Source organism: Nasonia vitripennis, chromosome 3 (genome assembly GCF_009193385.2).
Source record: "Nasonia vitripennis strain AsymCx chromosome 3, Nvit_psr_1.1, whole genome shotgun sequence".
Classification (NCBI taxonomy): Eukaryota; Metazoa; Arthropoda; class Insecta; order Hymenoptera; family Pteromalidae; genus Nasonia; species Nasonia vitripennis.
In genome coordinates, this window is record NC_045759.1 from 16,736,114 (window position 1) to 16,759,668 (window position 23,555).

General features: G+C 36.6%; 3 protein-coding genes across 7 annotated transcripts; 1 reads left to right on the forward strand and 2 right to left on the reverse strand.

The window, feature by feature from the left end:
• Positions 1-1,342: 1,342 nt before the first annotated feature.
• LOC100122683 (lysophospholipid acyltransferase 1) lies at positions 1,343-23,269 on the forward strand. 4 transcript variants are annotated; one of them, XM_003424362.5, is made up of 11 exons: positions 1,343-1,550; positions 13,550-13,695; positions 13,921-13,998; positions 14,882-14,973; positions 15,386-15,497; positions 15,749-15,875; positions 16,400-16,550; positions 16,701-16,906; positions 17,811-18,008; positions 18,109-18,260; positions 20,531-22,414. In XM_003424362.5, exons 1-11 carry the CDS (start codon positions 1,467-1,469, stop codon positions 20,685-20,687), a joined length of 1,503 nt encoding a protein of 500 aa, XP_003424410.1. In that variant the 5' UTR covers positions 1,343-1,466; the 3' UTR covers positions 20,688-22,414. The 4 variants fall into 4 exon arrangements, with proteins under 4 accessions (XP_003424410.1, XP_031783355.1, XP_016839292.1 ...); XM_031927495.2 differs by having other exon boundaries at positions 1,349-1,550; positions 13,550-13,691; XM_016983803.3 differs by having other exon boundaries at positions 1,353-1,550; positions 13,550-13,700.
• LOC116416940 (hymenoptaecin) lies at positions 7,285-8,790 on the reverse strand. Its single transcript, XM_031927498.2, has 3 exons — positions 8,430-8,790; positions 8,066-8,262; positions 7,285-7,937 (listed from the first exon to the last, which is right to left on the reverse strand). Exons 2-3 carry the CDS (start codon positions 8,231-8,233, stop codon positions 7,620-7,622), a joined length of 486 nt encoding a protein of 161 aa, XP_031783358.1. The 5' UTR covers positions 8,234-8,262; positions 8,430-8,790; the 3' UTR covers positions 7,285-7,619.
• LOC100122694 (hymenoptaecin-1) lies at positions 11,599-13,025 on the reverse strand. 2 transcript variants are annotated; one of them, NM_001172358.1, is made up of 4 exons: positions 13,017-13,025; positions 12,618-12,815; positions 12,225-12,368; positions 11,599-12,096 (listed from the first exon to the last, which is right to left on the reverse strand). In NM_001172358.1, the coding sequence occupies exons 2-4, from the start codon at positions 12,783-12,785 to the stop codon at positions 11,779-11,781; spliced, it is 630 nt and encodes a 209-aa protein (NP_001165829.1). In that variant the 5' UTR covers positions 12,786-12,815; positions 13,017-13,025; the 3' UTR covers positions 11,599-11,778. The 2 variants fall into 2 exon arrangements, with proteins under 2 accessions (NP_001165829.1, NP_001165830.1); NM_001172359.1 differs by lacking the exon at positions 12,225-12,368.
• Positions 23,270-23,555: the final 286 nt, after the last annotated feature.

Genomic DNA, 23,555 nt, shown 5'->3' on the forward strand with positions numbered 1-23,555 from the left:
TTAAATAATCCACACAGTATAGCCACGGGTGATTTTATTAAAAAAGTTAATGATCTTTTCAATTGCTTAAACAATAGAAGCCCTAAAGACAAAAATCCTTTGCGCCGACCTTTATCCGATCACAATCCACAGGTTGTAGATTATTTAAAAAATAGTTTAGAGTGGATCAAAAGTACTTTAATATTGATGGGACATGCAAATCGCATTGACAACGTATAGTAGCTTTTTTTGTGAGAGTGCACATTTTTTATGAATTAAAATGGATTAATTGGCGTGCACGTGATGCAAAATGTCAAAAACGTGCTGTTGCTGGTGAGAAACCGAATGCCAAATTACAGAAATTAAGCCATCGATAAGCACAGTTCGAGTATATAAAAATAAATTTTTCAATCAAATTCTACAGTCATTTTTAGCAACAAATTTTATGTCTCGAAGATAATCAAAGTGCTTATTTGCTTATTGTGTCGTCTCAGCCAATTATTACTTTATACTTTATATTTTATTTTATTCACCGAGGAATTCTTATAAATTGTCGATAAACGGTAGTAATTTTTTAAATAGAATAAGCACTGGTTTTTATTTAAAATTATTTTTGTTTACAACTTTTAATCACTCATCAATATAAAATCATTTGTATTTAATTGCATGCACATAATAAATATTTTAACTCATTAATTAAATAATAGTATGTTTTGATTTTTCATATTCTTTTCTTTTCTTTAATTAATTAAATATTTGTAAATACCTTCATTAACAGCAGTTGCATGAGTGTTGATCGATAGTTGCATGAAATGTAAATAATTTATGCGTATCATCATCGCTATTCTTACACCTATGCTTTCCTTTTATCCTAACCTGTTCCTAATGGAAGAAAACTTAGCCACCTTCCTGATTTGTTTCCATCGAATAATATTAGTTTGATTGTTTTTAATTACATAAACAAACTAATATTAACTAAGAACAAGTATCCCGATTTATTATTTTTACGCACATTGTAGCGAAAATTAAATTCTAAGTATTACGTAAAAATTAAAGTATCACGATTTTTATAGTGCGTCATATATAATATTTATTTATTATTTACATCTAAGCTGCTATTATTTAATTTTATAACATTCATATAGCAAGGACATTGATATTCGGCTGAGTTGACCGCAAGCTTAAAATTTGAATGGCGCCGTGAAAGTTAGAGAGACAGCACGATAGAAATTGATGGCTGTCGCCATCTCGCGGAGCGTACCGAACTACCGCTTTCTGCCCCCTCGCCGCTATACGAACCGTTCTTCTATAGGAAGTCTATATTCGTTGGTATAAGCATATAGCTCACCCGTTTGGCCGCAGTGTTATAAGGTAGTGTGTCGTGAAGCAGCGTGAAAGCGAGACGCGCGTCCCAGGTTCGCAGCCGCAGGATAGGTTAACGCTCACGGAAGCATCACCGCCGGATAGAAGCAAAAGCGGCCCTGGCAATGGCAGCCAACGAGGACGTCTACTACAATGGCTTTCGGACCTTCAGCTGGTTATCCGAGCTCACCGGCCTCCCTATCGACCAAGTGAGTGCAGCCTGTGTCCCAGCGCCGCCGACAGCACCACGCTCTGACACTGTTGATCCTTTTTCTTTGCTCTTCTTTCTCGCGCGTATATACGCGGGGATGGCTTCATGTGTTTGTGTACATGTACTCTCCGCACAGAGGCCGCGGTACAGGTCGGCGTGGTTTTACGGTTATATACGCGTTATAATTGCTCCGCCGCCAGCTGCTGATCTCCGTTTGTAATTTTTGGAGCCGCGGAGACCCGCGCGCTCTCCGAAACGCGACGATTGCTCGCTGCTCCGCGCGCACGTTTTTCGACTGTCACTTTGCCTTGTTGTCGTTTTTCCATTGTTTTCGTCGCTCAGCTGATCGCTCGCGAGAGAATTACTAAAGTCGCGAGGATATATACCATGATGTCACGTACTCGTAATTTTTATTGGCCGTGGGAAATCTAATCCCGGCGTTCCAAACTGACTCATACCTCCACCCACGTACGCGCTCTCGATGAGAGTCCCACATACGTGTATATCCGCCGACTGATTGAATCGGTGATTTTCGAGTGTCGACGCGCTTCGGCCGAAACCAGGGTTAGCCGGTCCGCATTAGCGGCCTTTTTCGAACCGTAATACTTACGCCTCGCTCGCTTGGCACACTTGTTGAGTCCCGAGAGCTGCAGTCGCGCCGCTCGTATATACAGCTACTTTCGAGTTCAGTCGTCGTTTTCAATTGCCATCTCTCGATCAAAGCTGCGCCGCGAGATCACACGAGCGTTCTGCGATAGGCATAATGAGACATATTTTTTTCGAGAGTCGGGCTGTTTATATCTTGTGGCATGATGGGGGGGATTATACAGAGACATGCTTCAGCAAGCGAGTCCACGTTGTCATGAGGGGTTACGAACCGTTGCGGGTTCGTATAGGAATTAAACGTCCTATTGCGCAAGACGGGCGACTCTATGTACTTACGGCGTTGTGTGAAATTAACGGGTTCGTCCCCACTTAATTACTTCGACTATTAGGCAACTGCCGATGATAATGAGGTCGTTCGATGCATAATAATTGCGTCGCGTGATTTGTCAATGTTCTCTTTGTTTTATTTCGAAGCATCTCCTCGTTCTGATTTTAAAAAATGTTCTTGCTCGTTAGATATTGTCGCAAAAAGAAGTGTGTGTGTGTTTTTTTTTGTAATGCAAATTAACAAGGCGTTTGCTGTCACTTTGGAATTCATCGCCTGGCTCTAATTTGCAAATCGTTGTGTATAGCTATAGGCGATGAGCTTTGTAAAACCTCGTAAGTAATCGTTAGAAATATGGGACTATTCTTATCCATACGGACTTGCAAACTTTAAATCTTTATTTGGTTCAACTCCTCGTTTGGAAGTTTAGGAATCGGTAAACAACTGCGATGTACACTCTGGTGCGTTCCAATTTTCTTTGATACCACTGACGCGAAAGTACACGACAATATAATATGTGCAGACATTTTTTTAATGCACTTATACGTTTATAAATACTCTCACGATTCAGATGACTTTATATCAGTTCAAAGTAAACAAGCATTTTATATCTTCAGGTATTAATGGAAATAATGGAATTATTATTTCTACGCAATCGAAACGTTTGCATGATTGATTCGATTTCAATATGTCAACGTGTACAAACCGACAAAAAATGTTAAAGTTAATTTCAAATATTCACTCCTCGATACACCTACTTCTCTCTCATTCATTATTTTATCTCATTCATTATTAACAAGCATTTTATATCTTCAGGTATTAATGGAAATAATGGAATTATTATTTCTACGCAATCGAAACGTTTGCATGATTGATTCGATTTCAATATGTCAACGTGTACAAACCGACAAAAAATGTTAAAGTTAATTTCAAATATTCACTCCTCGATACACCTACTTCTCTCTCATTCATTATTCCATGGAATATGTAATCACTTCGTTCTAAACGAATACCCAGTTCGCCGCGCGCAGAGAGAACAATGCTCATCTATAAACTTTCGAACCAAGTATTATAAACCCGCGTGTGGAAGCAGAATATATTCATGCCCACCACACACACACACACACACACACACACACACACACACACACACACACACACACACACACACACACACACACATATATATATATATATATATATATATATATATATATATATATATATATATATATATATATATATATATATATATATATATATAGTATAGCGAAGGAAAACCGAGCTAAGAACAAACTATTCGAAATTCCCGCTGCGTCTTGAACGAGCCAGTGCAATAAAAATAAAGCGCAATTTGCGGACTCTAGGCATGATCGCGCGGGCAGCAACTGGTACCGCTTTGATGATCTTATATGCCGCTCGCGGAATATTCGCGCGTGCCTCATCCGTCGATGTATATAATACACGCGCGAGATTTTATTTTCAGAGGCCTATTTTCGTCGGCGCTATAACTTCGCGGCCGGCATCACGTAGCTGCTGTGCGTTTATGTGTAGGTAAGCGCCGCGAAAAATTTTTGCGCGGCTCGCTAACGGCCGAACGAATTGCTGCAGCGGTAGCTATGTTATAGAGACGTATCGAGTCGGGCTCTTTATCTACGTATTTACAGAGACAATATTGCGTGGATACCGGTGGTCGGGTCGACTTGAGTCATTGCGCGGAAACAATGGAAATCGTTAAAAAAAGAATCGCTCGAAAGCGGGTATAACGACTTTTTTTCTTGAACTAATCCATAACATAGATATACTGAAGGGGGGCATTAATACTTGTCAAGTTTTGCGATTATTTGCAGTAGTTATTGAGGTGGCTTTTTGCTGCATATATACCTCAATTGTTATCAATTTTCCTCAATCGCATGGTGGAGTGCATTAATTTCCAAGTATATTAACGCACATTTGTTTGATAATCGTTTTTAGATCACTGATACAACTGATGTGTGAAAAGATTAGAGATAAAGTTGATTTTACGACATTTTTGCAAAAGCGATCGGCGCTTTATGATACAGTTACATAAATTTATTACATGCTACGACCAGCAATAAAAATCTTTCACTGTAATTTTGAAAAAATATCCGTATAGGTATAGTTATAATATCAAACTTTGTCATCGACGAAGAATGATCTGGAATGGTATATTTAGACGGCATGAACGTTCACATTTTTTCTTCTGCAAACACCTCGAAAATAGGGACCAATTTTATATCTGTTTGACTACGCTGACGTCACAAAGCTCGATAGAACTTTTTAAAGCATGACGTCAACCTGAATTCTCGATTGATTATACTTTCTTTGTCTTAAAAGAAATAATGATTCAAAATCTCGCGTTGGATACAAGTACGTATAAGTAGAGTAAAATTCGAAAAAACTTCTCTCAAGACGGTCATTCATAGTCTGATGGCTCACGTGCTCGACTGTCTCATAACGCAATCGTAAGCCGACCGTAGAAAAAAAAGACGATTTATCTCTCTATATACACCAATAAGTGAGCGCGGCTTATTGAATCTGCCACGGTTCTAATCAGCATTCGTTATAACCATTGCGGATATTGCAGTTTGCGCGTGCTTGCACTCTTGGATATTTATAATTTATATAAGTTCGTCGCTCGACCTTGATGTGACCACGTGGGCTCGTTAAACGCACGCTTGGTTAAATTTAGTGGATATTTCGGAATTAGAACGGAACTTCTGTCATTCGATCATCATCGATCAGAATATTACTTATTGCATATACACCGTATAATATCTGCGCGCGCGCGTTCAAGATCTAATGCGACGATGTTCTGCATATAAACTTTTTTTAGAGCTTGAGTCACTGCGAATTAGCGAGGTTGCTGTGTTTTGTGAAGATGATGAATTTGTAACGTTATTGATGATTTTTTTATGTATAAGAAGATTTATTGTACGTTTCCGCTTAATTATTATAATATTGATGGGTATGTGCACGATATATAGCATAGCGCACGATAAAAATTTAAAATGCGTTTTCAACTTTTATGATACCGATCAATCAACAACCATCGCTATGATATATGTATAGCTGACTTGGATTTTTAGAATTCAATGAAAATTTATACGACGTTCAATAACGCGCGCATATGAATTATTTTTTGTCGAATATAGTATGTACGTACACTTTTTTTAATATTGCTCCTTGCTCATTTGATAGCGCTATCAAACGACACCCCTTTTATTTACTCATTTTCTCGAATACCATTTTAGAATAAAGTACATTATTAAATAAATTAAACATTTTATAATTATCATGTGTCATATATACTTCAATTTTTTCTAATCATCAATAAAAACTATGTATAATTCGGAAAAAATACAATCAACGTCTCCCCCCGATTCAAGAATTAAATTGCACAACAATAACACACCACTATATGTATGCGTGTTGTTATCATGTGAATAGGGCTTTTATTAAGAGAAGAGACTGACGAGACGTTCTCCGTTACTGTTGCTGCAGCGTCTGCTTCCTTTCGCGCCCCCAATCGATGACCATACAGCAGCATGTATATAGTTACGTTGTCGCTCTTTTGCACTTCAACTTGGAGTCTTTTGTTATGCGAACTTTCCTTCCAACCATGCATGTGTGAGGAGCTGGTGAGTTCGCTGAGTTCATTCGCCGAGATACAGCAGGGCAGGATACAAAGAGGATATTATAATATACATATATGGAACACATAGCTATTTACGCTTCCTGAATATGATTTTAACTAAATATAAGGTTTCGCGTTAATATGCTTCATTTTTAATCGGGACGATGATGAATCATTTACTTTATTTATGTTATACGAACTAAAACAAATGAAATTTTTATTATCATTATAATTATTGATTAGACGATTCTGAATGCAAAGTTTTCTTCGGCCTTTTCCACTTATCTCAAGGTAAAACTTTTCGCAGTTCAATAGAGTTTTATCGTACAGTAGAGGATGTCCCGCTATTATTTAAGCAATTAACCTAAAAGATACCGATACTATACCTAGTTGGTCTTTTTTGAACGACAACGTGATAATTTTAGCAAACAACAACACTCCAAAAATTACTAGAGTTTTGAAAAGTGTATTTAAATATTTATTTTAATAAAATGTATTTAAGTCGTTCTATTGTTCAGTGTAGCATTTTAAAGGAATACGTGTTCAGAATAACTAATTGAGTACCCGTAGAAAGCGATGAAACCCATACACCTAACTATATTTAGGAAGTAGCACAAGTCGAGTATAGTAAAACGCGTTTCCATAAATCCATTTTGCTCCTCTTATAGTCTTCTGTAATTCTAACCGCATTTTCAAGTTTTTTCAACAACAAACAATTTATAGTAGCAAAAGTTTAACATAATTATAGCTCAGTAAGTCATTTCAAATTTAAGGGTTTTCAAAGTCTGTAATTGTGTAATTTATTGAAACGTTAAAATAATCATATGAACAGCATTTAATATCAGTTATACAAAAATTCAAAATTAAAAGAACATTTTTTACAAGTTATTAATTAAGTCAAAATTTCATGGATTGCAATTCTTCTGATCAGATTAAGTTTTTTAACTATAGCTAAATCCAATGAGCGCTCAATTTTCTTGAGGTTAGAAGTTCAAAATTGCAACTACATTCAGACCGGATATTTGTTTTTCAATAACCAATTAAATCGCTTTCTTGAAGGCTTCACAACATCTGATCATCTCTTTTTTAAGAGATAACCAATTAAATCGCTTTACTAACGGTTTCGCAAATTCCGATCATCTCTTTTTTTTAAGAAAGGATCAATTAAATCGCCTTATTAACGGCTTCACAATATCTGATCATCTCTTTTTTTAGAGAGGCTCAACTTTGAACTCTACTGAGATGCTTGCACTAAAGTTTCGATAACTTAATCTCCGCAGCGATTATTCAAATGACGTAAAATATTGTTTTATCAATTTCAAAAAATTTTGTTTTATTTTACAAGTCCGGAATAACAGATTACAATACTCTCACATTTTTTGCAGTCATCGCGTTTTTTCTTAAATGAATTATAATAAATAATATAAAATATGTACATACAATGATCGTTCAAAAAACTAATAAAAAACCGATTCGATTTAAAATCGGAATCCGCCATGAATGCCGAACGAGGGATCCATGCGACCTCCAGGTCCCGGCTGCACTTGACCATGGCCACCAATAAAGCCATTTCCATAGTTTCTTTCGAATTTGAGTCCCGCGTGTGGGCTTAGTTGGCCAGGCGCCCAGTTCGCGCCTCCGTAGGCATCAAGGTTGCCGCGATGGTCCTCAAAGATTCGATGGTTGTAGTTGAGGTCAAGGGAGGGCTGGCGGTTTGGTCCACTCAGAGGTTTAACGCCCTCAAGACTGATGGAGTTGTGCTGTGGCCTTGCCTCCCGACGAAAACGATGATTGAACTGTTATAGAATTTAAAAATCATTTAGATGATTGTAAGAGTTTCAATTAAAGGATAGAATATTGTTATATGAAACAATCTGATACATCAATATTTATTTAGTGGTAATTTGTATGTTATAAAACTTACGGGCTTTTGGGGAGGGCGAGGGAAAGTTCGTCCTGTAGATCTTGGGGGCCACCCTCCTCCAGTACCAGGATAAGGAAATGATGGCTGCCCAGGTCTAGTGGGTGCAAAAGTCGCATGGGCACATGCGACGATGCAAAACAGCGACACAGCAGCAATTAAAAGCTTCATGGTATTTGCTGAATTTTTTGCAAATGGTCCTAGAACAATGATGCAAAACGAATTAAATAAAGTTTGTATGATCAAAGCAAATTTTTAAACGTTTAAGTTCATTTAATAGTTATAATTTGTAATATGGAGGAAACAATTTATTACTATTAAAAAACAAAATTAGTATAATAAGTCCTATTGAAGTTAAAACACTTACCTTACTGCAGCAGTGGAGGAGAAGGACTGAATGATTTCTCCAATGTAGTCGGAATATTTATAGGCAGTATGCTAAATACTAAAAGGAAAAGATGCATTTTATGAAGCACACACTTAAGCCGGGGAACCACTGAGGTTTGTAAGAAAGTTTTAGTATTATCTTAAGCTTTATCAACTTCAGTGCGGATGCTGTGATGCATTATATACACGATGTAGATTGTATATACAAAGACGCGGAAGAACTGGGAACTCCCTCGATGATCTGTCATTTTTAAACGCTTATCGTTTATAATCCTAGGAATGAAGGCGCGCTTCGCGCGCTCTTGATTCTATCTCTGTCTAATAACACTGGTAGAAAATCTATTATAAGTGTTGGACGGCACACTAACGTCTGCTAATAAGCATGTAACATGTTACTAAAACCCTCAAAACTATTTTTTAATAAATATATTAATAATGCTCAATGTCGTCATCATTGGTTCGAATAGTGAATTTGAAGAAAAGTTCAGTATAAGAATCAGTGGGTTTGTCTATTATTACAATGCCATTTATTTGCATTATAAAAAAGCTATACAACTGAAATTTTACACAGATACTTACTATGCTACCTAGAAAACATGTAACCTACATTATGATTTAACTGTTTTCATTCATATTTTCACATCGAGGCCCATATGAATTTTTAATTTAGCGTATCAAATTTTGCTTGTAGACAGTTACACAGAAACTATCATCTCTAGCACATTGTATTTCTGCTTTCCAGTGCATTTTTACATCAAAAAAGTGATAAGTATTTTAGCTTTTTTGTCAAGGCATTAGTTAGAATTTTGACTTTTAACAGTTGTGAGAGATTTTGAGACCCATACCTGTTTCTCCAATTTAGCATTTTTTCTCGTTCGAAAACTAACAGGTCTAGAAAGCTCATATTTTGCATGTAGATTTCTTTTGCGATTGTGGAAATATACTTAAAGTTAAATCAAAATATGAGCTCTCTCGACTTGTTAGTTTTTGAATGAGAATAAATGCAAAAATGAAAAAACAGGTATCGGTCTCAAAATCTCTCACATCTATTAAAAGTCAAAATTCTAATTACCTAAAACCTTGACAAAAAAGCCAAAACATTTATCACTTTTTCCACGTAAAAATATGCTAGAAACCAGAAATACAATGTGCTAGAGATGGTAGTTTCTGCGATTCTGATTTTTAAACTGTTTTCGTCCATATTTTCACATCCAGGCTCATGCGAATTTTTTAATTGAGCAGGTCAAATTTTACTTATAGCCAGTATAAGTAAAATTTGACCTACTCAATTAAAAAATTCGCATGAGCCTGGATGTGAAAATATGAACGAAAACAGTTTAAAAATCAGAATCATCTAGGTAACATAGGAAGTAGCAGTGTCATATTTTAGTTGTCTAGTAGCCTTTTTAAAATTCAAAGAGCATTGTATAATGATAGACTTAAACTTACTGACTCGGATACTGAACTTTTCTTTGAATTCACCTCTCAAACCTCACCGAGGGCGACTTTGGGCACAGAGACACAGTATATCTTCAAACTCTTTATTCTTTTAATTGAACTTCTCAGTGACATTTCAAAAAAAACTAAATAATATTCCCACACTTTATTACTACTTCAAATAGGGTTAGGGTGCCACTTTTCAATACACATGTTGTAATACTACACACTCTTGGTAATGATTAATTTTTACTAAAATTTCTTGCTAGTTATATTACATATATTTTATCTGTTATCAAGGTTTCCACATTTCATTTTAAACACCTTAAATATTTCTACCAGGGTTATGAGTTATGACTGTTTTGAGGGTTATGAATTTAAAGCGCGGTTCTGATCTCGTTGCCTAGGCAACCAACCAGCAACCAATCAGAATCACGTATTAAATGCTTCACAACAAAGGCCATCATTTTTTAAAGAGAGGAATATAGTTTTTCCTCTAACTGAACACGTTTAATTTTCAATTTATAAAATTCTGCTTTCGATGACAGGGTGTAGCTATAATATCGATAATATATATCGACGGCAAATTAGGAAAACACTATTCTGACGTCGGCATCAAGAATTTCGCTACTCTCTATACCGAATTAAATAAAAGAGGTCAGAACAGCCTCAATCGGGACGAACGCCGTGAAGGATTTTCCGAAGGTCAATTTCGCTGGTCAGCTCATACGGGTTGGACGGACCTCTTTGTGCGCGATTCGGGAGACCCGCAGGACCTAGAAAGTTGTGTCTGTTTACAAGGAATCGAATCAAAGTGGTTAGAACTGGGTGCCTAGATCTGGATGAACGCTGTGAAGGATTTTCTAAAGTCAAGATTTTGCCATTCGGCGAATTAAGGCTAGACGGACCGCTTTGTGCACGATTCGAGAGACCGACCGGGCCTAAAAAGTTGTGTTTTTACGCAAGGAATCGGATCAGAGTGATTATAACAGGGTGCCTTGACCGGGTCGAACGCTGCGACGGATTTTCTAAAGTCAAGATTTTGCTACTCTGCGTATTCGGGCTAGACGGACCCCTTTGTGCACGATTTATAAGACTCACTGGGCCTAGAAAGTTATGTTTTTTACAAGTAATTGAATGCAAATAGGTAGAACAGGGAGCTTAACGAGAAAAGTCATGTATGAAGGATTTTCCGAACGCCACGGAGAATCTTTTATAACTTTACGCATTTATGATTATGTATGATTACAATGTTATAATGTTAATTGGGGTACATAGGATACATATTTTTATGTATATGGTTTTTATAAGAAACTCAAAAAATAACGTTTTATAAATTTATTTTTCTAATTGTACATTGAGGGAATCCGGTGGTGAGATGGATAAATAAATAGAAGTATTGCATGATTCTAGTTAAAGTACCGAAGCTTTATTAATAAGAAAAGGTCCAACGAGAATACGTGGGTGTGCTCTCTGACCTGCCGATAGGTATAGTGGGGTTGATCAAGCTCTACGCAACTGTTAAAATGTCGCACGTACTTTAGCCATACTCTAACATACATCAATAGCAATAAATGATAATTGTACAAATAAATGTTACATGAAAGTGCTATATTTCCCTACATATATTTTTGTTACTCTTACGAATTGTACGAATATGGATTTTCAGAACAGGTTTTAATCTATTGAATGTTATCATCGACATCAATTTTGAATTACTTATTTTTATTTTATTTAATTTTTTTTTACAAATACAGAATAATAATTATAATAGTCTTACATTTTTTACAAAGAATAATCAAGCCTTTTCTCAAATAAATTATATACATTATAATACATATTATATTGAATGGACACGGACGTGGAAGTATAAATTAATGATCAAATTTTATTCAAAATCGGAATCCACCATGAATGCCGATCGAGGGATCCATGCGACCTCCAGGTCCCGGCTGCACTTGACCATGGCCACCAATAAAGCCATTTCCATAGTTCCTTTCGAATTTGAGTCCCGCGTGTGGGCTTAGTCGGCCAGGCGCCCAGTTCGCGCCCCCGTAGGCATCAAGGTTGCCGCGATGGTCCTCAAAGATTCGATGGTTGTAGTTAAGATCAAGGGAGGGCTGGCGATTTGGTCCACTCAGAGGTTTAACGCCCTCAAGACTGATGGAGTTTTGCTGCGGCCTTGCCTCCCGACGAAAACGATGATTGAACTGTTATAGAATTTAAAAATCATTTAGATCATTGTAAGAGTTTCAATTAAAGGATAGAATATTGTTATTTGAAACAATCTGATCCATCAATGTTTATTTAGTGGTAATTTGTATGTTATAAAACTTACGGGCTGTTGGGGAGGGCGAGGGAAAGTCGGTCCTGTAGATCTTGGGGGCCACCCTCCTCCAGTACCAGGATAAGGAAATGATGGCTGCCCAGGTCTAGTGGGTGCAAAAGTCGGGCTTGCCTCCCGACGAAATCGATGATTAATCTGTTATGAAAAAAAGGAATAATTTAGTTTTATTCTAAGTTCTTCTCAATTACAGCAAAAAATTATATCGTATGGGATCATCTCGTCGATCTTCATAATAAATGGACTTTTTCAAAAAAGGCCTATTTAAATTGATATAATTTTTAGCGCATAAGATTAAATTAAATCTATTCTGGTCCTGATAATTATAAAGTATCAGGTGGATAGAACTGTAACATTTACTTCTAATATGTAGTTTTCAAAACTTACGGGCTGTTGGGGAGGGCGAGGGAAAGTTGGTCCTGTAGATCTTGGGGGCCATCCTCCTCTAGTACCAGGATAAGGAAATGATGGCTGCCCAGGTCTAGTGGGTGCAAAAGTTGCGTGGGCGCATGCGACGATGCAAAACAGCGAGACAACAGCAATCGAAAGCTTCATGATGTTTGTTGGTTTTTTTCTTCTAGTGTCCTAGAACAATATTGTAATGAATTAAATAAAGTTCATAGTATTTACAAGTATGGTTAATGCTTGTAAACTTTTTATAAATAGTTCATAAAGAGCTAATATTCTTTTTATATATAGCTAATAACTTAGAATAATTAAGAAATGTTTTTTGACTATTAAAAGCTCAAGTATAGTATTACTTCTGTTGGCGTTTAAAACACTTACCTTACTGCAGCAGTGGTCGAGAAGGACTGAATGATTTCTCCAATGTAGTCTGAATATTTATAGTCGGTGGCTAAAAGGAAAAGATGCATTCAAGCCGGGGAACCACTGGTCTTGTATTTGAGAATCTTAGGATTTTCTTAAGCTTTATCAAGTTTAGTGTGGATGCTGCGAGGCATCATATGCGTGACGTATGCAGAGACGCGGAAGAAGTGGGAACTCCCGCGATGTTCTTTCATTCTATGCTTATCAATTAATCATACAGTCTTTCTTCAAACTGGAATCGGGGTTTATTTTTCAATTCAGAGTAAGTTCTGCTCTCGTTGAGTGTAGCTGCCGTATACACTGTGTAGCATTATGTTTTTTTTTTTAATATTATACGCCTCTTGATAATCACGAAGATTCAAGTTTAGATTTTCCTAACGGGGTTCAATTAGTTGATTGAGTTATAAAGTTGAATATAAGAGGAATGAAGTCTATTAAAATTGAATAACTTAATCGAATCAGGCTACGGCTAACGACTTGGCTTTTTGTAGGTAAACTTCCTAATAACCCAATTCACGGCATTGGCATTGGCTGGATTACTGAGGTCGTCGTTAAATCCAGTGGCCGCCTCTCCGGCTAGCCGACACGCCTTTGGTCTCGTGATTGGCCTTGTCCTTGGCTACTTCAGTTTTGGCAAGTAAGGTTTGCAATGTCCGTTAATTTATCAAGTATTTTTACAATTTTCGCATCGCTTTCTTTAATAATGCATTAGTGTTATCACGCAAATAGTATCTAAAACAATCTATAATCCACTTTTCGGTTATAATTGTAACTTAATCACGGATGATTATATCCGGTCGATAGTATACTTCATAAAAAGATAAATAACTACTTATGCCATGCATATGCATTTTTTTCTCAGGCAAGCCATACACTTGGCAGGACTTCCGGCGCTATGCTACGTAGCCATGCGAGTGCTGGACCCTCATCACATGCAGAGGTAAGCTCTTTCTCTCTTTCCTTTTAACCATGTGTCCCATTGATTAAATAAAGTCTCTTGTTGCATTTCTCTTTCCGATTCCCGGTTATACACGCGTCGTCCACCGCATTTTGTTAGCATGCGTTTTACCTCTTTATAGACCAAATAGGTAATGGTTCGCTGTGTATCGCGACGCTGCACAATTTCTTTCCATTTAAGCGGATTAGCGGACAGCGCAGACTCTTTGGCGCTGCTTGCTGCTGACGGTGCTACAGAGCAATGCCAATCGGTTTGCGGCTCGTCGTCCACCGGATGCCTCGGATTATTTTATCGGATTAAGAACATCCATACAAGGCGTTTCCAGCTTCGATTCGGACGATCTCGCTTCTCTTCCGCCCTTTTTTTCATTCGCACGCGCGAACATGTGTATCGAGGAATAACGTTTTATAATTATTATGTTGCTCTTTTCACGTGTGAGCTTGCAAGCACGCGCGCGTGTATTGTGTCGTTTTTTTAATGCGGAGACGAGGAAGAATCATGTTTTTTTTTATACTTTATAAATTTAGTATAGCTGCGCTCGGCATTGAGAATTATTTATGTGACTAAGCGTACGTATATGTATAATCGCTTCTTGCCGGCATCAACGCGTATATCGGTTATCGATTATCGGATAGTTCAATTTCAATATGCATACCCCGTAGAAAGCCTGTAGGTTTAGTGGCTAAATTTGAAGATAATAATGTGAGTGTAGAAGATGTTATTATCTTGATAACGAATGTATAATCTACTGATATATAGTATATGTAACAATGATCCGCATTATACAGCTTTCTGCGATAAAATTGATGAATTAATTTCTTAAAATAAGTATGAAGCCTGACAAATAATATTTGTATGATTGCAGAGTGGTCCTTGCAGTTGCGCTGATTTATCTGTCGTGCATACACTTTCATCGTCAATTGTATGATTACGGCTCTTACACTCTCGATATTACTGGTATGTGTATGCATTGTTTGTGTCGTGGTTCATGTAGCCGGATCTTGAGCCTATTAATCACGTGCATTTTAAACGGACGTATTCTTTAACTTTAATACGTAATTGTTAAATGAAAATTATGTTTTCATCTTTGCTATGCACATTTTTATAAGTACTGATAGAATAATAGATAAGAGCTAATCACGCGATTATCATCATAAACTAAAATGCCTTTTTTGTCAGTTTCTACTAATTGCTTACACGTGACGAACGATAAGAACGGTTTTTTAACTGTAAACACGTTACACGTAATCTTAAAAAATCTATTCTTCGTCTACTTTTTTATCTTGCACTTGGAGGCTTTTAATTTATGAATCATTCGTTTCTAGTTGCGTAAAAAAGCGCTACATATATAAATAATGTATGTTAATAGGTCCACTGATGGTAATTACTCAAAAAGTTACGAGCCTGGCATATAGCGTGCACGATGGGCTAACGCGTAAGGAGGACGAACTGACGCCTTCGCAACGTCATCATGCCGTGCAGTACGTTCCACTTTGTACGGGCAAATTAAGTGTCAAAATCTAGTGTATAGAATGCATTTTTCATTCTATAGCCCCGTGCTTGCGTAACACTAGCATTTGAAATAGACTTATTTTGCGTTGCTTTATGCAGTCTAGCTAAATTTTAATGTTCACAAAATTGATATTGCACTCTTACATGTATTTATTTATTTTGATTGAAATTTTTGTTTTTGCCTTTTTATTAATCGTTCAATCGTTTATTGATTTTCTAGCAAAATGCCGACTGCGCTGGAGTATTTCAGTTATGTCTTCCACTTTCAAGCTCTTATGGCAGGTCCAATCATTTTTTACCGCGATTACATCGATTTCATTCACGGGCGTGGACAAAAGTTGCTAAAGGTAATCTCATATAAGAGTTTAGGAAGTATATTTGTTTGACTTTAATTTTAATTTGCTCAATTTTTTAATTTTTTAATAACACGGCACAAAATAATGTTTAAGTAATCAAGCTCTATTATATAATTGGATTTTCTCTGTCACTGTATGCTATACACTTGTGTATTCTTCATTCAAAGTTAAATATTTGGAGCTTTATACAAACATGCGTTAGTGGTATTATTACGTGAACTAAAATATGAAGCCATATTTGTTGACATTGTCTTAAAGCCAGAATATATATACATTATTGCATTATACCTTTAGTTATACTATAAATTTAAGAAGGTTCTACTGGTAATAGAATAAGGTAGTTTTTAGTATAAGAAGTAAAGTATATTTAGCGAATAAACGACGAGTGTGCTGGTAAAACCTTAACGACTTAAGAAAATTATATCGTCGATAAAGTAGGAAACTGCATTGAATGTAATGCATTATAGGAATGATATGAAACTTACGTACCGTTTTATTTATGTCTTACATAACAGGGTACCTATGATGAGCAAATTGGTCAAGTAAATGAAATAGTGCTGGAGCCATCGCCACGATTAGTTGTGATAAAGAAAGTTGTCGCAAGTCTACTATGTGCATTAATATTTGTGACAATGCTTCCATCGTATCCGATGCAAAAGATCAAAGGTGATATTTTAGAACAGTTTGTAAATATGCTAATTTTGTAGGATACCGTAATATATGTACGAAATATTAAACGTAATTATATATTACATAATATAAACGTAATTAATTACCGTAATTATCAATGTTGTAAACGCGCATTTCTTTTTACAGACGATGACTTCCTCTACAACACCTCAATGCTTTACAAATATTGGTACCTGACGATAGCGACAATGCTGATTCGCTTTAAGTATTATCACGCGTGGCTTTTCGCTGATGCTATTTGTAACAATTCCGGTTTGGGATTTAATGGCTACAACGAAGATGGCACGGCCCGTTGGGATCTTATTTCTAACGTAGATGCCTTCAAGTTTGAGGTATTTAATATTTCGTACATATTATTTCTTTGTGAAAGTACCTAATTAATTATTTATGCAAAAGTTACGTTTACACATACGTTATTCAAAATTCTCTTTAGCGATTTTTTAGAAATCAATTCAGAAAATGAATTCTCTCACCCATTATTTGGGTCATCCATAATCATTTTTATGATCAACAGATTTTCACCTGGATACTTATCTTTCATGTTTGCTTTGTCTTAATTGCTGCAACACCTGTTGCTCTAATTAATCAAATTTCATTCAATATTAGAGCAAAATTGAAATGCAGTCACTTAAATACACAGCATTTCAATTTAATACCTGACAAGTGAAATTGCTCAAATAAGCGAAATAAATTGTTTAGTAATAATTTTAAATATTCCTTTGCTCCTTTTTTTTAATTTATCAAAGAAATAAAAAGAACGTTTAAGATTTAATATTTACTGAAAGGAATGCTTCATTGGTAATGACTGTACAGTATCCAGGACTTTAGTTTTTCTTTGATAAGGATTTAGCAAAAGATATAAATAATCTCGTCTGGAGATAACATCTTCTCTGATTAAAACAGCGAAGCTGTTAAAACGAAAGTTCACTTATCGCGAATAAATATTATTATGACCTCGATCTTCGTGAATACCGATGGAGTGTTTTCCCTTTGAGTAAAATGATTGTTGATTTCTTACATTATTGCGATCCACGTGCTACCTCCGTAAGGTCATACGTGACTCTTGACATGCCAATATTTTCAATTATATAACATTGTTGCGGTCGACCTTAATATTTATCTCGGCTTCCGCATATTGATGATGTTTATTGTAAAACGATACCGTCATGTAAAACAGATCATCATAATCGCCTTTTCCGCGTTAAATTGTATAAGTAATTACATGTTTTGTTACAGACTGCACTAAGCTTGAGAGATAGTATTGAGGCTTGGAACAAGGGAACAAATCGATGGTTAAGAATGATAGTCTATGAAAGAGTTGAACGGAATAAAACCGTTTTCACCTATGCCCTTTCCGCTTTATGGCACGGTTTCTATCCTGGATATTACCTCACCTTTGCAGGCGGAGCCTTCTTCACATTTGCCTCTCGAGCTGTGGGTGTTTCTTTGAAAATATAAATATTCCAAGGCATTCGCGTTCTCATCGTTTTTACACCTTGCAACATGATGATATACTTTTGTGATTTTTTTCCAGGTTCGTCGACACATAAGACCGTATTTTCTTACCTCAAAGACAAAGAAAGTATTTTATGACGCGCTTACCTTGGTCACAACTCGATTCGTACTGGCATACATAACATTTAGCTTCATCCTCCTCGAGTTCAGACCAAGTATCAACTTGTACCTGTAAGTTATCCATCTAAAGTTTTATCTTACTATAAATCTTAATATAATTCTCGTTTAGTGCTTACAGTTATCTGTATGTAAAACCATTAGGTACACGCATTTTTAACGGTAACGTCCGTATATTTTTTATAAATAACAAAACTATATTATCGCTTGGCTTGCTTTAAAATTTAAAAAATCTTCGAGCTCTTGAATTAACTAAATATTCACCATTTTACTTATGATCTATTTAGCAAGTATAGGTACCATATATCTGAGCATTTCAATAAGACACAAAGTGTTCTAGAATGTACTTTAATAAATTCTCAACTGCATTAAGTGGAAATACAACAATAAAAACTTGACACATTTCAAACAAGAAGAATTTGCAATTTCCACTTAATATTGTAATCGCAGGATAATCGTTCTATGAACGTTATTCGTTATTCGCCGATTGATAATTCGGTTAAATAATATATTTTTCCGAATCACTCGAGTTTATTTATAAACCGTGTCATTGAAATTGATAAATCTAATAATTTTTTATCAAATGCGCCGCGAGTACGTATCTGTCAGGCGCGCGTGACAGCCTTATAGTGGAGAGTGGTGTACTGGTGTGTTGTTTTGTCGCGCGATTGAGTAAACGTACACCAGAGGCCGCTTTATATATAGCGTTGTGTGTCCATACTTTGAAAGTCAGTAACCTTATAGAGCTCTGGTCTTGTGCATGTTGTGTAAAATTGTGCGCTCCGTTTTCCTGGCGAACTCGTAGCAGTATTATGTGTAATCTTTTCTCAAAACTAAAAAATTATCGTTGCATCCTTACGTTTCGTGAAGTGCATCGCTACTACACCGTCGAATAGCAGAGTCTACGCAGCGCTTAGGCCTACTTGGGCTCTGAATATTTTTACAGTTTTTTTCTTGTAAAAATACTCGTCAAGATTTCTCGACTGGAGGTGCGTATAAAATGGCGTTTTCTCGCTTCTACGTGAAAATTCAGCGGCTGTCGTTCGAGTTGCATCGAAAATCTTGTAAATATTGTACTTTCTAATCGACGCGAGTTGTTCCACAACAAACTCTCCGCGTGTGTGTCGGCGTTATATCTATACGTATGCGTCTGAACGCCACGGGTCGGTAACAGTGACATCTATATAGATATACGGACCCGTATGATTTTTGCCGAGGCTCACGAGATAACAGCAACTTATGTACCAGAGGGTGGGAGAGACGCTTACTCGTGCTTCAGCACGTAGCATAATTTGCGGCACGTGCACGATGCACGGCCATAAGTATATGCATTATAATAACGTTTATCTGCAGCGCGTGAATCATTGTATTGAGATTATTTTCTCCGCTACAGAGACCGATCGAACAAACACTTGGAAATAGTGTTGCGAATTATAAAAATAACAACAAATTTAGAACAGCGCAACTTTTATAGCGATAAGAGCGAGCGTAATATACTAATAAGTAATTTTATCTTACATTTGTAAAGACTATTCTGATAAATGTTTCTATCTTTTTCATAATACTGTAGTATCATTATGTGTACAATTAAACTGCTACGACCGCGTATCCATTTATCATTATTCATCGTTTCGCCATAGTTTAACAGTCACATTTTTATATAACTATTGCTAACGAACTCGTAGTACTCGTTAGCGTGTGCGTTATAATGACAGAAAGTGTCTTTCTCATTTGCAAAAAACAAACATGTTTACGTTGTGCCCTACTTTCGCCTTACCTTCTTGTTTCGCGTGTATGTATCGAACAAAACAAACCTTGAAAAAATATCAAAGAAATCATTGACAGCTACACGTATAAAAAATAAGTCGTTGACCACTGTGCTCTGTCGCGGTTTTTATTTCCTGTGAATAGTAACCGAACTTTCTTGATACAGACGAGCAAGTCGTGTGTCTACGTGACGTATAAAAAATCGCGCATAAAATCCGAAGGACGGCTATTATATCGCTCTCGCGCCGGCTGTCATTATACTCTATACCCAGGTATAAACATGGAAAATCATCAGCCGTTAAACGATCTCTCATGGTCACTTCCGTTCTCGTAAAAATCACGTATCCATACATAATACACGGAGCGACGCTGCTCACATATGTGTTCGCTAAAAAGAAAATAAAACATTACATAATGCAATCGTAGAGCGCGGCGGCGCTTGAACTCTGCGGGGGAAAAACACGTGAAAAATTCCAACGCGGAAATCCCGCGACCTATAAGTATGCGTATTATGGAAAACAAAATGAAGCATCGATCGATTTTTCTCTGTGTTTCAGGAACATGTACCTCGCACCGCATTTGTTCGGCCTGTCGGCTATCCTCGTGCTGCCCATGTTACCAAGGACACGCGAAGCCGGCGGCTCCAAAGCCAAGCACGAGAAAGCATCGGCTGCGGCCTCTCACAGCAACGGACACGTGCACAAAGACAAGTAGTGAGACAGCAGCAGCCGCCGTTCGCTCGTGCCTGTACCGTCGCTGCGACCGCCTTCCCTTCGCTTTACTTGGCTCCGCCGCCGCCGCCGCCGCCGCCGGCTAAGGCTTCTATATCCTCGCGCTGCGGTCCCCGGTCTACATGCAGCTACTATACCAATTTTACGACTACCCAGCGGCAGCTCGATGTTTTGGAACCGCGAGGGAGAGAAGCAGTGCGCGCGGTTGTAGGGTACAGTTTCTGCTGTGCCGGCGCGTGCACCGGCCTTCTCCGTGCGACGCAATATGTGCGTATAATTCGTCGCGTCGCGGCGCACGTATAACTCGAAATTCCACTTTTTCACGTTTATGAAGTTTTAAGTTTATTGGGATCGATCGGCTGCTGATCTCGCCGAGCTTTCTATCCAATAATCATGGGAGATCGAATAGATTTTTTTATAACCTATTCCGATCGATTACCAACCATTTCTTTTCTTTTTATAAGTATCCATTACGACCGATCGAGCTAGTATTAACCAAAATTGTGATGATTGTGAAACTGATGCGCTCGCGGTGATGCATTTTTTTACGAGTATCGCCGCGATTGGTTTTATATACATTTTATTTAGACTTAAGCCGCTAAATTGTGATCTCTTTTTGTCGCTTCCCCGCAAATTAATATACGTACACTACGTAATTCGAAGTTTCTACATTACATCAAGCTTCAAATCGTTGGAATTCGAGTTTGCACGAGTACTTTATTGCGTTACCGGTGAAAATATATGATATATACTTTGTAAACTCGGAAGTGAGCGCGGTGGCTTGACTACTACATACATTATTTTTTAAAGGGATTATATTATTTATATATACACGGGAGCGAACGAATGAGCGAGACAAAAAATATTTATAATTATATATACATGATATTGTACATGGATAAGAATGCACGTATCCGCATGTATGCAAGGGCGTTTAGTATGCACTGCAGGAGCGGTCGCATGACAATGGTGATGATGATATGTGTGTGTATAGATGCAAGCCTAATGAATGTGGGACAAGGTGTACGCGCTTTTTAAGCGTAGCCATCGGGAACGCCAAGCTTTATCAACGTTGCAACAGTCTCTTCTTCTTCTTTTTTTTTTATTTCGTTGAATTGTAAAAGATTTGATATCTGCGTATCTACTGTTATGATTGTATATTGCAAAGATTTATTACTTTGTTTATTTTTATTAATTTTACCGCCGCGTTGCCCATGTCGACGAAAACGCCAAAATCCGTTGTTGGGCTCTGGCAAGATAATCTTAATTGTAAACTTATGCGAAAATCAATGAATTGTTATTCTACCGTAATTTTAGCGTTTTCAATCTAATATTTTTATATGGTTCTAGTGATAACGTGATACAGGGAAAATCAAACCGATGAATTGACCGATGAAAAATTCACACAAAATGAATTTACACTTTTTCCAGAATCTTATAATACACCGATACGAAAGGTTTTTTAACGCAAAGACTTACACTACAAACTTTTTATATATCTAATTTTATTTACTATAATAAAACAATTAAAATACTTAATAAAATATGTACGTCACTTTTTCATATTCACGCATATAAGCTCAAACAATGTATCATATTTCTTGACACGCGGTATGACAAGAAATGTTTATTTGGACGAACTCGAACAACTGAAAAGATTTTCACGCAATAGCATTTTCTGTTTATTATGGGGGCGAGCGTGAGCAGCATGTGTGCGCCTTCCGATTTTTGTGATTATATATAGCGCGCTGGAGGCGCATATACGAAGATAAACGAAAAGTCAGAAAGCAATGACTAGGGTGCCGCCGTCGACTCGGATTACTTACTTTTCATGCTGCACAGTTATGGAATGTAAAAACTGATAATCAAACTTGCCCGCCTCAAATAATAAACGAGCTACGAGGAGGCATCTCGTTTAACACTATTTTAAGATTCACAAACTTTTACTAATGCGAAGAATTGTTTGGGAATGGGATTCACATTTTTTAATACATGAGAAAACAGTTTGAAGTAACTATTCCTAATTCATAAAGCGTTTATATGAATCTTGGACTACTCGCAATCTGTTCCAACGCCATTGTCTTCCGAGATTTATGTGCACAAAAATTATGTATTTTCAAAAGTACATAATTATCAAATAAAAATGTTTCTTATCAACTTTTTATACGTATTAAAAAAATATGTAAATTACGATCGCGAATAAATAATACATGTAATAATGTGAATCACCCCATTTTTAATGTACGCATTGACAATACAGAATACGATACGAGAATATTGTTGTTAATAATTTGAAATGTTACAAATTGTAAATTTTCTCTACGATTAAAAAAAAAAATTTAACGTTACGTTGATAAGTGTTGTCTGGTTTTTGTGTGAAAGAAATGAAATGTCGCATTTGAAGAATTTTGGAATGGATTTGAATGAACAGCATTTTATGAAAGCATAAACATATCGATTCATGTGGATTCGTCTTATCGTAATTTAGTTTTTTTTTTTACACTAACGTTAATAAATTTTGTATCGTGTAACGTGTTATTCTGGAATATAAAATATTCTTTAAAATTTACGATCTTTCACTTGGACCTCTCATGTACCCATTATCCTAAACCAAATCATGAAAAGCATTTCAAAAAATAAATGTTTATTATTATAATTTTCATAAAATCTATAACTTTTCGTCGGTACTTTTTAAAAACGATTAATAAATAAAAGTAATTTTTTCATGGGACGTACGATTTCAACATTTTTTTTAGAAAGCGTCGACAAGCCAACACCGATCTCTCACCACCCAGAAATTGCAGTCACCGAACATGACTCGTTCAGTATAAAAGTGCCTATTAATCCATAC

Excerpts from the sequence above, each read along its gene's own strand:
- LOC100122683 (XM_031927493.2), top strand. The coding sequence starts at position 13,207 with ATGCAGAGACGCGGAAGAAGTGGGAACTCCCGCGATGTTCTTTCATTC. Across the intron at positions 15,498-15,748 it reads CAACGTCATCATGCCGTGCA|CAAAATGCCGACTGCGCTGG; the intron begins GTACGTTCCACT and ends TTGATTTTCTAG. Across the intron at positions 16,551-16,700 it reads TCCGATGCAAAAGATCAAAG|ACGATGACTTCCTCTACAAC; the intron begins GTGATATTTTAG and ends TTCTTTTTACAG.
- LOC116416940 (XM_031927498.2), bottom strand. The coding sequence starts at position 8,233 with ATGAAGCTTTTAATTGCTGCTGTGTCGCTGTTTTGCATCGTCGCATGT. Across the intron at positions 7,938-8,065 it reads CTCGCCCTCCCCAAAAGCCC|TTCAATCATCGTTTTCGTCG; the intron begins GTAAGTTTTATA and ends ATTCTATAACAG.
- LOC100122694 (NM_001172358.1), bottom strand. The coding sequence starts at position 12,785 with ATGAAGCTTTCGATTGCTGTTGTCTCGCTGTTTTGCATCGTCGCATGC. Across the intron at positions 12,369-12,617 it reads CTCGCCCTCCCCAACAGCCC|ATTAATCATCGATTTCGTCG; the intron begins GTAAGTTTTGAA and ends TTTTCATAACAG. Across the intron at positions 12,097-12,224 it reads CTCGCCCTCCCCAACAGCCC|TTCAATCATCGTTTTCGTCG; the intron begins GTAAGTTTTATA and ends ATTCTATAACAG.